This window comes from Bubalus bubalis, chromosome 11, assembly GCF_019923935.1.
Source record: "Bubalus bubalis isolate 160015118507 breed Murrah chromosome 11, NDDB_SH_1, whole genome shotgun sequence".
Taxonomy (NCBI): domain Eukaryota; kingdom Metazoa; phylum Chordata; class Mammalia; order Artiodactyla; family Bovidae; genus Bubalus; species Bubalus bubalis.
The window spans coordinates 65478486-65493123 of record NC_059167.1 but is presented as its reverse complement, the minus strand read 5'-3'; the positions used below and the strand labels follow the sequence as shown (position 1 = coordinate 65493123).

General features: G+C 40.6%; 1 protein-coding gene across 4 annotated transcripts in view; it reads right to left on the bottom strand.

The window, feature by feature from the left end:
- ZNF106 (zinc finger protein 106) overlaps window positions 1-14638 on the bottom strand; it is a 54140-nt gene that overhangs the window by 39141 nt on the left and 361 nt on the right. For 3 of the 4 annotated variants that reach the window (XM_006066199.4, XM_006066200.4, XR_003112374.3), the window contains exon 2: window positions 2855-2940. In XM_006066199.4, coding sequence (XP_006066261.1) covers window positions 2855-2908 — 54 coding nt within the window. In that variant the 5' untranslated portion in view covers window positions 2909-2940. Of the gene's footprint in view, window positions 1-2854; window positions 2941-13836; window positions 13913-14638 lie in introns of all 4 variants that reach the window. The other variant, XM_044925163.2, reaches the window with a different exon arrangement.

Genomic DNA, 14638 nt, shown 5'->3' with positions numbered 1-14638 from the left:
AACCACAGAATCTCAACCACTGGAGGCTAGGGAGGTCCTTAACGTAACTTTTGATTGTCTAGAATACTTCAATAATCTGTTTCTGAATTTACATGTGAAATCCTTGCCCATCCTGCTCCAAGCAAAGAATGCAAATAATGAGACAACTTGAGTTTTCAAAATAACTGGGAAATACCTACAGGCACAGCTCCAAATGCATACCTGCAGATGTATCAAGCTTCTATTTAGTTCCTCTTATCAGGGTATGTTTTTAAAAGGAGGAGGAAGTGGGGGGCTGGGATTTGGGGTTGAACAAATTTGGAAAACATGAGTAACACAAAAATATTTTTAAATTCCAGGGCTTCTCAGACTTTCATAAGCTAAGAAACATCAGGATGCTCAAGGATGTAACATACAGTAACCCTAGATTGTTTTCTCCTCCTGAGTGTATTTGGAGCAATCACGTGTGTGTGGGTGCTAAGTCTGACTCTTTTGCAACTGCATGGACTGTAGCCCGCCAGGCTCCTCTGTCTGGTATTTTCCAGGCAGAATACTGGAGTGGGTTGCCATTTCTTCCTCCAAGGGATCTTCCCAACCCAGGGATCGAACCTGTGTCTCCTGCACTGGCAGGCTGATTCTTATCACTGAGCCACCAGAAGCAACCATGGTAATACTATAATAGTTTGGGAAACTAGAGGAAAGTACATCAACATAAGTTGTTCTTAATCTATCTGAGTTTATCCCTTTCAGTTTACCCATTAACTTCTTAACATTTAAATCATGCCATTCCCTTGCTTAAAAAAACTACTGTTGGCTTTCCCTAAGGCAAGAGATTTAACTACTCAGCTCTTATTTATTATGACCCATGGAAAAATATGAAGAGACAAAACATGTTTTAATCCAGAGTAGGAGAAATGCCAAAAAGACTTAAAATAGAAAAGTTGTGAGATATAACAAGATAGGCCACAGACTCCACACAAGTCTGACACCACACCTCTGAGTAGCTGCCTATCCATCTCACATCTTCTCATCTTCCCTTCTCCCGCTAATCTAAAAGTAGGCATCAGTCAGTCAGTTCAGTTGCTCAGTCGTGTCCAACTTTTTGTGACCCCATGAACCGCAGCACACCAGGCCTCCCATCACCAACTCCCAGAGTCTACCCAAACCCATGTTCATTGAGTCGGTGATACCATCCAACCATCTTATCCTCTGTTGTCCCCTTCTCCTCCTGCCCTCAATCTTTCCCAGCATCAGGGTATTTTCAAATGAGTCAACTCTCTGCATCAGATGGCCAAAGTATTGGAGTTTCAGCTTCAACATCAGTCCTTCCAATGAACACTCAGGACTGATCTTTAGGATGGACTGGTTGGATCTCCTTGTAGTCCAAGGGATTCTCAGGAGTCTTCTCCACCACAGTTGAAAAGCATCAATTCTTCGGCACTCAGCTTTCTCTGTAGTCCAACTCTCACATCCATACATGACCACTGGAAAAACCATAGCCTTGACTAGATGGACCTTTGTTGGCAAAGTAATTTCTCTGCTTTTTAATATGCTGTCTAGGTTGGTCATAACTTTCCTTCCAAGGAGTAAGCGTCTTTTAATTTCATGGCTGCAATCACCATCTGCAGTGATTTAGGAGCCCAGAAAAATAAAGTCAGCCACTGTTTCAACTGTTTCCCCATCTATTTGCCATGAAGTGAAAGTAGGCATTAAAAATTTTTATTCATTGAAAATTTGAGTAAACCTGGTCTAAATTTTTAAAATTAGAACAGCAGTTCTTTTACATTTGTAAAGGCAGCAAGTATATTACTAAACATGATTTAAAAATCTCAGCTGATTTTCCCAACACTAATTGAAATCCTAAATAGGGAAAAAGAAAAAAATTCTTCACCCAGCCTACTAAATGGATCACAATCAAACTCCTCAGTGGGGCAATCAACAGTGTTTATCAACTATCTTCACTTAATTTATAAATTAAATTGTAGTCCTATTATTTCCAGGATGAAACTGTTTTAGTCAGATAAGCCTTTTTACCTATTCCTAGAGCTGTTATACTCCATTCTACCGCTGAATCTTTGTATTTTTCTTCCACCTAAAATGCCTCTTCTCCATTTCTTGTAAGCCATTTCACTCCCAAACATCTTTCAAGGTTCACTCAGACTTGCCTGGCTAACCTCACTCATGGTAACTTTCCTAGTTCTCTGTATATCCAATGGCAATCAAGAACATCTTGATTGCCATAGAGGGAATCAAGCATAGAGGGAAAGTTCTTCAGTATTTAAGCTAGATGAATTCTTGGAAAGCAAAATAAGAGGCAGGGGGTGGCGGGGGGCGGTGGGTGGCAAAATATGAGACAAATTGCAGACAATTTCCTTAAAGCACAGGTAAATTCTTTTCGTTTTTAAAACAGTGTTTTTCTTTGAGCAACATCCCCACCTTGTGGATGTCTGAGGATATAGTTAGAACCACTGCTGCTGTGCTGTGCTGTGCTTCCCACAAGCACAGGCAGAGAACTCACAGGCTACAAATCAATGCCATTCCCTTAGCTAATCAGAAAGCTGTTACAATCTCAGCATGAATTTTAATGTATTTTCTCTATAACTGGTTACTAGATGAATTTCTATTTATCATACTGTTGAGTATCTTCAAATTCAACTTAGAGGTTTAATAATATAGTTACTGTCTTCATAAGGCAGTAATGAGAAAGAAACCAGTGAAATAAGACTAAGGTTTAGGAAAGAAGCATAAACGAGATGTTGTTAAAACCATTTACTCATCTATAAATTCCACATGGTGTCTCTGAAAAAATGATCAGTCATAAAAGCCTCAGATTCTCTCTCTTCTATGATTACCTTTTTTTTTTTTTTATGATTACCTTTTTTGAGGTGTACACAATGTGGCACAATATGCATTTTCGTTCTCGTACCATAGTGACCAGATCTGAAGCACTCAACGTCACACCTGCAATGAGGAAGTAACATTTAGTAACATTTTCTTCCCAGATGTCTTGAGTTTCATCTTAACATAGCCCAAAATACAAGTCCTGCATCTCCCTCACCTCCACCCTGCTCCTACCCCAGTCTACGCATCTTCGTAGATGAAAATTCCAAATCTACAGGACCCAAAGGCAAAAACTTTGGAAGCCATCCTGGATCCCACCTTCTCATCCCATATTCACCCTCATCAGCAAATCCTGCCGGTCCCATCTTGAAGTACATCCAAAATCTAGTCACTCCTCACAGCTCAGCACATTCATCACCTCCCATGGCACCAGTCCACTGACCTGACTCCCTATTTCCACTCTTGTCTATACTCTCACGATCCAGTCTCAAAGCAGGAATCAAAGATTCTCAGAATGGGATTTTAAAATTTAAGTTAGATCACTTAGGGCTTCCCTGGTAGCTCAGCTGGTAAAGAAACTGCCTGCAATGCAGGAGACCCCAGTTCAGCTCCTGGGTTAGGAAGTTCCCCTGAAGAAGGGATAGGCTACCCACTCCAGTATTCTTGGGCTTCCCTGGTGGCTCAGATGGTCAAGTATCTGCCTGCAATGTGGGAGACCTGGGTTTCATCCCTGGATTGGGAAGATTCCCTGGAGGACAGCATGGATGATCTGACTCCCTATTTTCACTTTTGTCTACCCTCACAATGATCTATTCTCAAATCAGCAACCAAAGATTCTCAGTTCAGTTCAGTCGCTCACTCGTGTCTGACTCTTTGTGACCCCATGGATTACAGCACACCAGGCTTCCCTGTCCATCATCAACTCCCGGAGTTTGCTCAAACTCATGTCCACTGAATCGGTGATGCTATCCAACCATCTCATCCTCTCTCGTCCCCTTCGCCTCCTGCCTTCAATCCTTCCCAGCATCAGGGGCTTTTCCAATGAGTCATTTCTTTGCATAAGGTGACCAAAGGACTGGAGTTTCAGCTTCAGCATCAGATCTTCCAATGAACAGTCAGGACTGATTTTCTTTAGGATTAATTGGTTTGATCTCCTTGCAGTCCAAGGGACTCTCAAGAGTCTTCTCCTACACCACAATTCAAAAGCATCAGTTGTTCGGCGCTCAGCTTTCTTTATGGTCAAACTCTCACATCCATACATGACTACTGGAAAAATCATAGCTTTGACTAGTGGACCTTTGTCGGAAAAATAATGTCTCTGCTTTTTAATATACTGTCTAGGTTGGTCATAGCTTTTCTTCCAAGGAGCAAGCTATTAATTTCATGGCTGCAGTCACCATCTGCAGTGATTTTGGAGCCCCCCAAAATAAAGTCTCTGTTATTTATAAAGAAACTGTTTCCAGTGTTTCCCCATCTATTTGCCATGAAGTTATGTGGAACTCTTTTAAAATTTAAGTCAGGTCATTTAACTCCTCTGCTCAGAATCTTCCAACAGATGTCCATCTCACTTATAGAAAATACAGAGTCCTGGGAAGATTTGGGAGAATGGCATTGAAACATGTAAAATATCATGTATGAAATGAGTTGCCAGTCCAGGTTCGATGCACGATACTGGATGCTTGGGGCTGGTGCACTGGGACGACCCAGAGGGATGGAATGGGGAGGGAGGAGGGAGGAGGGTTCAGGATGGGGAACACATGTATACCTGTGGCGGATTCATTTTGATATTTGGCAAAACTAATACAGTTATGTAAAGTTTAAAAATAAAATAAAATTTAAAAAAAGAAAGAAAATACAGAGTCCTTTGTCACAGGATACAAAATCCATTTCTCTCTCACGCTCTGACTCCATGTCCTATCACTCTCCCTATAGTGCTCCATTCAAGTTACACTGCCCTCCTTCCTTCTGTTCCTTGATCACACTAGGGATTTCCCCACCTGTGGCTTTCTATATGTCCTGTTTTCTCTGCCTGGAATAGTCTTCCTTCAGATATACTTATGGTTCTCATGGATCATTCCCTCACAGTTGCCTCATCGGGGAGGCCTTCCCTGTCCTCCTATAGAATTGTACTTCCTGCCCCCCATTTCTTCTATCCTCCTAATAACCTTCTTAATTTTTTACTTTTTAGTAGTACAATTGGAGAAGGCAATGGCAATCCACTCCAGGACTCTTGCCTAGAAAATCCCATGGATGGAGGAGCCTGGTAGGCTGCAATCCATGGGGTCGTGAAGAGTCAGACATGACTGAGCGACTTCCCTTTCAGTTTTCATTTTCATGCATTGGAGAAGGAAATGGCAACCCACTCCAGTGTTCTTGCCTGGAGAACCCCAGGGACGGGGGAGCCTGGTGGGCTGCCGTCTATGGGGTCGCACAGAGTCGGACACAACTGAAGCGACTTGGCGGCAGCAGCAGCAGTAGTACAATGGGAGACAGCTTCCAAAGATGGCCACAACATTATTCCCCACCCCACGTTCTCTTCTGCGATGTGACTTTGTCACCACTGCCCATCAAAAGGTAGAGTCCCTCTCTGTGACCTGTTTTGACCAATAAAATACAATGGAAGTTACAATGCAATTTCAGAGGTCAGGCCTTAAAAAATCTGCAGCTTCAGCCTTTGCACAATGGAAACACTTCCTCTTAGAACCCAGACACATGGAGAGGCCAAAAGGGAAAAAACTGAGGGCACAGCTGAGCACCCAAACAACCAGCGCCATTTGACAGTCATGTTGGGCCCTCCAGGTCCAGCTGCCAATGAGGTATCCCAAGTGAGACCAGTTAAAGAACCAGGCAAATGAGCCCTTTACAACCCAAAGAATTGTAAGAATCAATAAAATAACTGTTTCAAGTCAGGAATTTCACAATAGCTTGTTAAACAGCAAGAAATACCTGACACAAGCATCTTTTACTACCTAACATAGTATATATTGTTATTTTCTGTATCCCCAATTACAAATTAAGTTCCACAAGAACAAAGACTGTATACTTAATTCACTAGTACAGGTCTAACACTGAAAACAGTGTCTGGCATACTGTTGGCATTCCGTTAATTATCTTCTGAATTGTTCCAAATAGGATTATCTTGGGTTATTAAATATGAGTCAGAGATAACTGGATAAATAATGAGGTTTGGATTAAGACCAGAAGGGTCTCTACAACCCTCCAGCACTATTATACTTTCTTCCTGCATCTCTGTAAGGATGCCCTACCTGAGAATTTAATTCCACTCCCCAAGCAAACTTATTTTTCTCTCCACACATACAATACCAGACTCCATTTAATAGAGTTATTGGCATCCTCTCTGGGCTTTAAGTTCCTTATGGGACTTAAAACTGTGAGGTAATGAAGTTATAAACTACCCTAATTTAATCTGTAACGCCCTAGACAACATGGTGAAAGAACCAATGAAAAAGAAGCCTAAAGGTCCTCTACTTCTCTTGACACACAGTAGTTTCCTTCTATTGCAACCCACTCCATACCACTACTGAATGTCTGAAATAATTATACTCAATAACAAAGTACAAAACAAAAATGTAGGATAAAATTGTGAACATTTGAGAAAGCTGAATGTCAACTAGCTACTAAAACAAAGAAATATACCATCATGGATAGATATAGTACTATTTATGCCTTCAATATTACTAATTTATCCTAAATCTCAAAATTAACACAAACCACTCTAGTGCTAAGTGTCAAAGCATAATTCAGTTCAGTAGCTCAGTCGTGTCTGACTCTTTAAGACCCCATGAATCGCAGCACGCCAGGCCGCCCTGTCCATCACCATTTCCCGGAGTTTACTCAAACTCACATCCATCGAGTCGGTGATGCCATCCAGCCATCTCATCCTCTGTCGTCCCCTTCTCCTCCTGCCCCCAATGCCCCCCAGCATCAGAGTCTTTTCCAATGAGTCAACTCTTCGCATGAGGTGGCCAAAGTACCGGAGTTTCAGCTTTAGCATCATTCCTTCCAAAGAACACCCAGGACTGATCTCCTTTAGAATGGACTGGTTGGATCTCCTTGCAGTCCAAGGGACTCTCAAGTCTTCTCCAACACCACAGTTCAAAAGCAACAATTCTTCAGCCCTCAGCTTTCTTCACAGTCCAACTCTCACATCCACACATGACCACTGGAAAAACCATAGCCTTGACTAGACGGACCTTTGTTGGCAAAGTAATGTCTCTGCTTTTCAATATGCTATCTAGGTTGGTCGTAACTTTTCTTCCAAGGAGTAAGTGTCTTTTAATTTCATGGCTGCAATCACCACCTGCAGTGATTTTGGAGCCCCAAAAAATAAAGTCTGACACTGTTTCCCCATTTATTTCCCATGAAGTGATGGGACCAGATGCCATGATCTTCATTTTCTGAATGTTGAGCTTTAAGCCCACTTTTTCACTCTCCTCTTTCACTTTCATCAAGAGGCTTTGTAGTTCCTCTTCACTTTCGGCCATAAGGGTGGTATCATCTGCATATCTGAGGTTATTGATATTTCTCTCGGCAATCTTGATTCCAGCTTGTGCTTCTTCCAGCCCAGCATTTCTCATGATGTACTCTGCATATAAGTTAAATAAGCAGGGTGACAATATACAGCCTTGACGTACTCCTTTTCCTATTTGGAACCAGCCTGTTGTTCCATGTCCAGTTCTAACTGTTGCTTCCTGACCTGCATATAGGTTTCTCAAGAGCATAATTATTCTTTCTAATTCTTAACATTTACTTGAATTTTAATTAGTATTTACAAGCACTATTTTGTTATTTCGTTTAGCAAGCATTGTTCTAGGAGTTGCATAAACAGTGATAAAGATGATATAGCCAGAAATGTTTTTAATACTGCTTCAAATTATTACCCATTAAAGCAAAACAGAAACTTGGAAGCAATAAAATCAATGAAAAAGTGAGATTTTCTGGCACAAGCAACAGTTCATTTTCAAGAGCTTCACGTTTCTAACTTGCATAGATTAGGTTTCATTTTTGTAAAAATTTCAACTTTCATAAAGAAGCAAAAAGTGTAAACTGCTAACAAAGTATTTAATTACTAAGAAGGACCTTGTATTTAAAAACACTGAGTTGATGTGCTGCTGCTGCTGCTAAGTCGCTTCAGTCGTGTCTGACTCTGTGTGACCCCATAGACGGCAGCCCACCAGGCTCCACCATCCCTGGGATTCTCCAGGCAAGAACACTGGAGTGGGTTGCCATTTCCTTCTCCAATGCATGAAAGTGAAAAGTGAAAGTGAAGTCACTCAGTCGTGTCTGACTCTTCGCGACCCCATGGACTGCAGCCTACCAGGCTCCTCTGTCCATGGAATTTTCCAGGCAAGAGTCCTGGAGTGGGCTGCCATTGCCTTCTCCAGAGTTGATATGATTCCAGCTAAAAAGACAAAAGCATTTTAATTTGCACATCCCTAACCTGGATAAAAATATAATTTTCATTACAGTTTCTAAAATACTGAAATTAACTCACAGCCTTCCATTTGGGAACCACTGTGGAGAAGGCAATGGCACCCCACTCCAGGACTCTTGCCTGGAGAATCCCAGGGACGGGGGAGCCTGGTAGGCTGCAGTCCATGGGGTCGCAAAGAGTCAGACACAACTGAGCAACTTCACTTTCTCTTTTCACTTTCATGCATTGGAGAAGGAAATGGCAACCCACTCCAGTGTTCTTGCTTGGAGAATCCCAGGGATGGCGGAGCCTGGTGGGCTGCCGTCTATGGGGTCACACAGAGTCGGACACGACTGAAGTCACTTAGCAGCAGCAGCAGCTCTCTTTAAAGGGCTTAACAAGGATTAGAAGTCAAGGAAATAGAAACCATCCAACTCTGCAATCTCAAAATGCTTGAGAGGTTACATTATACAGGTCAAGTAAGTGTGAATAAACAACTGCTGTCCTCACTTGGACATCTTATATTTCCCCCATATCACTTAAATATATTATATAATCTTTCAAATTTTCTCCAATGAATTATGAGAATTACCTGAAATATTTCTTAGTCATAAGTTTAAAAAAATCCTATGCCACTTTGGCCACCTCATGCGAAGAGCTGACTCACTGGAAAAGACTCTGATGCTGGGAGGGATTGGGTGCAGGAGGAGAAGGCGACGACAGAGGATGAGATGGCTGGATGGCATCACTGACTCGATGGACGTGAGTCTCAGTGAACTCTGGGAGTTGGTGATGGACAGGGAGGCCTGGCGTGCTGTGATTCATGGGGTCACAAAGTCGGACATGACTGAGTGACTGATCTGATCTGATCTAAGTTACCTTTTCTCAACATCTTGATTACTATCCTAATACACGTATCATTCCCATAGGCAAAAACATATTAGATTCTTTCCTTTCAGTTTCTCATATTTAGTCAACAAATCCTGACAGATTTCAATTTTTAAATTTCTGTTATATACTCTTCAATGTGATAAACCTGCGTGAACTTATTTCTATTCTTCTCCCTTCCCCCAATTGCTATACTCACTAACATTTCCTGCCCTAACTCCTGCTCCCAATATATGAACAAGTTTTAAATCAAAGCAGTTCATTAGAATCACCTACATAGCTTATCAATAAAAAGAAATACAGCTGTTAAGGCAGAGCAGAACTATTATTGCATTAGAGTCTCCAGACATTCCATTCTGCACTTCACCATGCTCTCCCCATCCTTCTACTAGTCACTCAAAAGTGACTTAAACTGGTCAGCAAGTCAGCCTTTAAGTAATCACTATCTCATAACACTGTAGTCCATCTTAAACATCAGTATCAGATTATTCCTCTAAATATTTATGAAACTTAAGGCTGGAAAACATCATTTAGTGTCAAAGAACTTTATCTGAAATATTTTCACATTATCCCATTTAACTGTTAAAAAAACCTACTATGTAAGTAATAACAGGTTGTTTGATGGTGGGTATGTCTGATCTCCCTGACCTTATCATGAGGAAGGAATCTGTCTTTTCATATACCTATAACATAGGTTAATATTAAGCACAGTAGTACTTAAGATATTTCAACTTTGATATAAAGCCAAATGACAATACTACACTGTAAAATGCTGAAGATCAAAAGTGTAATTACTGGTCTCTTGGGATAGGGGGACTGGTGCTCAAGTTAGAATCCCTTTTCTGAATTCCACAGATAACTTTCTGCATCTCCCCCTTAACCCCAAAAGAAAACTAACGGACTTCTGGTGATCAAGACAGAATAACAGAGAGACAGTGTCCTGTGACAGAACAAGTTTCTGCCATTACCCCTAGGTTGGCCAGTTTACGGATCAAAGATGTGACTAGCACTTCCGAAAAGTCCTCACTTTGTTGAGCAGGACTCCCCAGAAAGTTTCAAGGATCCTAGCTAAGGAAGGGTTTTAGTAAGCTGACAAGAAAGGTCAGGAAGTATTTGGGGGCACAGGAACCTATAACCACAACTTTCAAAGGCTGTCCTATTTACTAGGTCTGAGTTCTGGCTGGCTCTTGTTTCCCAAGGTAAGTGACTGGTGGTTTCCTGAATCCAGTATATTTGATGGAGCATAAGCTCATAAGCATTTTACTAGCATTCTTATATTATCTGTCCTAACACAATACACAGCAGGGAAAAGAAAAAAAAAAAGAATATATATATATATATATATATATATAATATATATATATATCAACCACTCTTTATTAGAAAACACAGGGTTAAAACAAAAACAGGAAGTTAAGGCTGTGACCCAGGAAAAGTGATTCAAAGTCAAGCATCCAATTAATGAAGCTGTTCAGATTGCCTATCACCAGGCAAGAAAATGGACAGGACAGACCACAATCTGATTCTTTATCTCAGAATCAGAACTATGATCGGATTCCAATACTTGTCAATTCTGGAACTTGGAAGTATTATGTCCTAGAGGGAAAAATAACTGAGAAAGAAAATGGGGAAACGTCAACTCTAACAAAGTAATAAAAATGCTATCTAAAGTTACCATCACGTAATAGAGTAGGTCATAAGATAACTTATACAAACACTGTTTTAAAAGTTTAACTGGGTGGCTTGTTGCATTTATTTAATAGTTTTAAAAGTTTTCTTTTCAGCCCACCTGGGCTTCCCAGGCAGCACATTGGTAAAGAATCCACCTGCCAACAGAGGCAATGTGGGTTTGACCCCTAGGTGGGGGAAGATCCCCTGGAGGAGGAAATGGCAACCCACTCCAGTATTCTTGCCTGGAAAATTCTATGGACACAGGAGGCCGATGGGCTACAGTCCATGGGATTGCAAAGAGCTGGACATGACTGAGGGACTAACATTTAAAAAGTTTGCATTCCTGTATTCATCATTTATATATATATACATATGTACATATATTATATATGTGTGTGTGTGTATATATATATATATCTCAAAGCAACCCCAAAGATCCACATAGCAATTTAAAGTTCTATAACATGAATTATAATCACTGCAAGCTGAGGGAGCCTTGATAATTGTTTACCATTCTTCTCAAAAAGCTTTGTTGTTCTCCATGCATCTTACTGCTAACGGTTCATTCAATAATTTTCATCCACTTTATACAAGTATGATTATAACAGCAATTGTTTTCATAATTCTTCTTACAAAATCTTTTAAGTTAATGGGTGATCATACCACAATATTGGTGTAATGTGTAATATAGTAAAGCATTTACTTTAGTAGTTTTAATTGATGTTAATAGCTTTCTAAATGCCTTTGTCTTGTATTTTAAAAAACGATTAAGTCTCTGAAAAGGTCACCATATATTTTAGTATATTTTAAGAAGGCTTCCCTGGTGGCTCAGAGGTTATAGCATCTGCCTGCAATGCGGGAGACCCAGGTTCGATCCCTGGGTTGGGAAGATTCCCTGGAGAAGGAAATGGCAACCCACTCCAGTATTCTTGCCTGGAGAATCCCAGGGACAGAGAAGCCTGACTGGCTAGTCCAAAGGATTGCACAGAGTCAGATACCACTGAAGCGACTTAGCAGGAACACACAAAGTAGTGGTATCTGCAAATTTAGTTTACTAAAAGTTCACATGCATTCTGGAATGAGGCAATGACATATCCAAAATCTCAGCAATGTAGTAAAAAATATGTTTAGACAAAAATCAGCTGCTGTTCAAAAGTACAGTATTCCAAGAGCTTGAAAAATTTCCCAGGCTCAAACTTAGCTTAAAAGTATCAGCCTAAAAAGAATACCTGTATAATATATCCTCCTAAGTGGTCTGACTGGTTCCAAATAGGAAAAGGAGTACGTCAAAGCTGTATATTGTCATCCACCTTATTTAACTTATATGCAGAGTACATCATGAGACACGCTGGGCTAGAAGAAGCACAAGCTGGAATCAAGATTGCCGGGAGAAATATCAATAACCTCAGACACACCACCCTTATGGGTGAAAGAGGAAAAAGAAAGTGAAGTGAAGAGAAAAAAAGAAAGAAGTGAAAGAAAGTGAAGAGGAACTAAAAAGCCTCTTGATGAAAGTGAGAGAGAGTGAAAAAGTAGGCTTAAAGCTCAACATTCAGACAACTAAGATCATGGCATCCAGTCCCATCACTGCATGGGAAATAGATGAGGAAACAGTGCAAACAGTGCTGACTTTATTTTTGGGAGCTCCAAAATCACAGCAGATGGTGACTGCAGCCATGAAATTAAAAGACGCTTACTTCTTGGGAGGAAAGTTATGACCAACCTCAATAGCATATTCAAAAGCAGAGACATTGCTTTGCCAACAAAGGTCCATATAGTCAAGGCTATAGTTTTTCCAGTGGTCAGGTATGGATGTGAGAGTTGGACTGTGAAGAAAGCTGAGCACCAAAAAATTGATGCTTTTGAACTGTGGTGCTGGAGAAGACTCTTGAGAGTCCCTTGGACTGCAAGGAGATCCAACCAGTCCATTCTAAAGGAGATCAGTCCTGGGTGTTCTTTGGAAGGAATGATGCTAAAGCTGAAACTCCAGTACTTTGGCCACCTCATGCGAAGAGTTGACTCATTGGAAAAGACTCTGATGCTGGGAGGGACTGGGGGCAGGAGGAGAAGGGGACGACAGAGGATGAGATGGCTGGATGGCATCACCGACTCGATGGATGTGAGTTTGAGTAAACTCCGGGAAATGGTGATGGACAGGGCGGCCTGGCGTGCTGGGATTCATGAGGTTGCAAAGAGTCGGACACGACTGAGCGACTGAACTGAACTGAAGGATCAATCAGAGATCTGGATAACTGTATTACTCTCATTGAGTCATGAAGAAAAAAGAAGAGAAAAAAAGTAACTTATAGATTTAAAAAGACTTCAAGAGATGTAACAGTCAAACTCAATGCATAGACAGATAAAAAATTGTAAAAACAAGAAAACGGGATAATTTGGGGAAATTTTTAAAAAGGATCAAATATTAGATAACATAAACTGTTGTTCAGTGTGATTATTATACAGGGTTACACAGAACAAATTTTCTTTTCATTAGAGACACATATTATTTAGGGTGAAATATCAGGAATAAAAATAACAAATACAGCAAACTATTAAGGAATTTTAAAACCTGAGTGATCAATTTACAGAGTTCAAAATAGTATTTTCCCTACTTTTCTGGATGCTTAAAAGTTTTCACAATAAAAAAATAAAACAAAAAAAGCTTACAGAGAAAACTATTCCTCTCCCACTCCTGTTTCCTAGCCACCTCCACTTCATCACTGTTTCTTATGTATTCTAACAGAGATATTCTATGCATATATATACGTACAATAATCACCATTCACAGTTCTCCCTTTTTAAATATCTTCCTTTTAATCAAAGCAATTGGTTTTGAACTAACCTGATCAGACTCTACACCTCCTAACTCCTTCCAAGCCACTTTAAAACCATCTAGTATCTTTAATTAAGGCTATCATTTTCTAGACTAAATAGTTAACTCTAGAAACTGTAACTCTAGTATAGCTGCTTCTCGACAAAAGTGCTTAACAATATCTAACTTGATGTAACACGGGGAAAATTACCTTTCCATCCTATTTGAATTTCACCACTTCCCCAGCTAGGTTAGGCAAATTATCATCAAACTTTCCGCGACGTCATCTGAAATGTGCGCCAAAAAAAACAACTTCCATTATAATATCTCATTAATTTTTTGTGACAGACCTGAGTGTATCTGGCACATGTGTAGTAGGTGCTAGATAAACCCTAACTGAACCTAATTATCATCTTCTATTGTTTCACTAACTTGAGACCAGGGCTCAAAACAAATTTTAAGATTTTCCAAGGGACTTAGGCTCTTAGTAAGTGTTCAAAAGTTATTTTGCCTTGAGTAAATCTGATATAAAACATTATGGTGGATAAAGACATTTGCTAGATTAAGAGAACTTCCCTTAACTACCATGGAGTTCCAAATTGTTAAAAGCCATGGGAATAAACTTCCAACAAGACGGCTTAATCTAATTCTCAAAGATGATTAAATTGAGCAGACTGAAGGGGGAGTGGCGTGCAAAGCATTTCCTCTCCATAATTATGCACTCAGATTCGGATTAAATGTTAAATTGACACATAGTAAGCTCTTCTTAATTAGTAGCTATTAAGACGCATCCCACCAGAAGTCCGAAGGAGGAAAAAGAACAGAAGCTGTCTGTCACAAGAGGTCTAAAGGTGTCCGCGGCCTGAGGCCCGTAGGCCTTTAAGGGGTACCTGGGTCTATGTATGGGCTCCCTGTTGCCCTCGGGGGCGAAAGTCAGCGACCTCCCCGAAAGGTCAAGCCTCTGGAGCCACGTTTCCCGCCGGAGCTGGGAGCAGAGCCGGAACGCCCCCGCG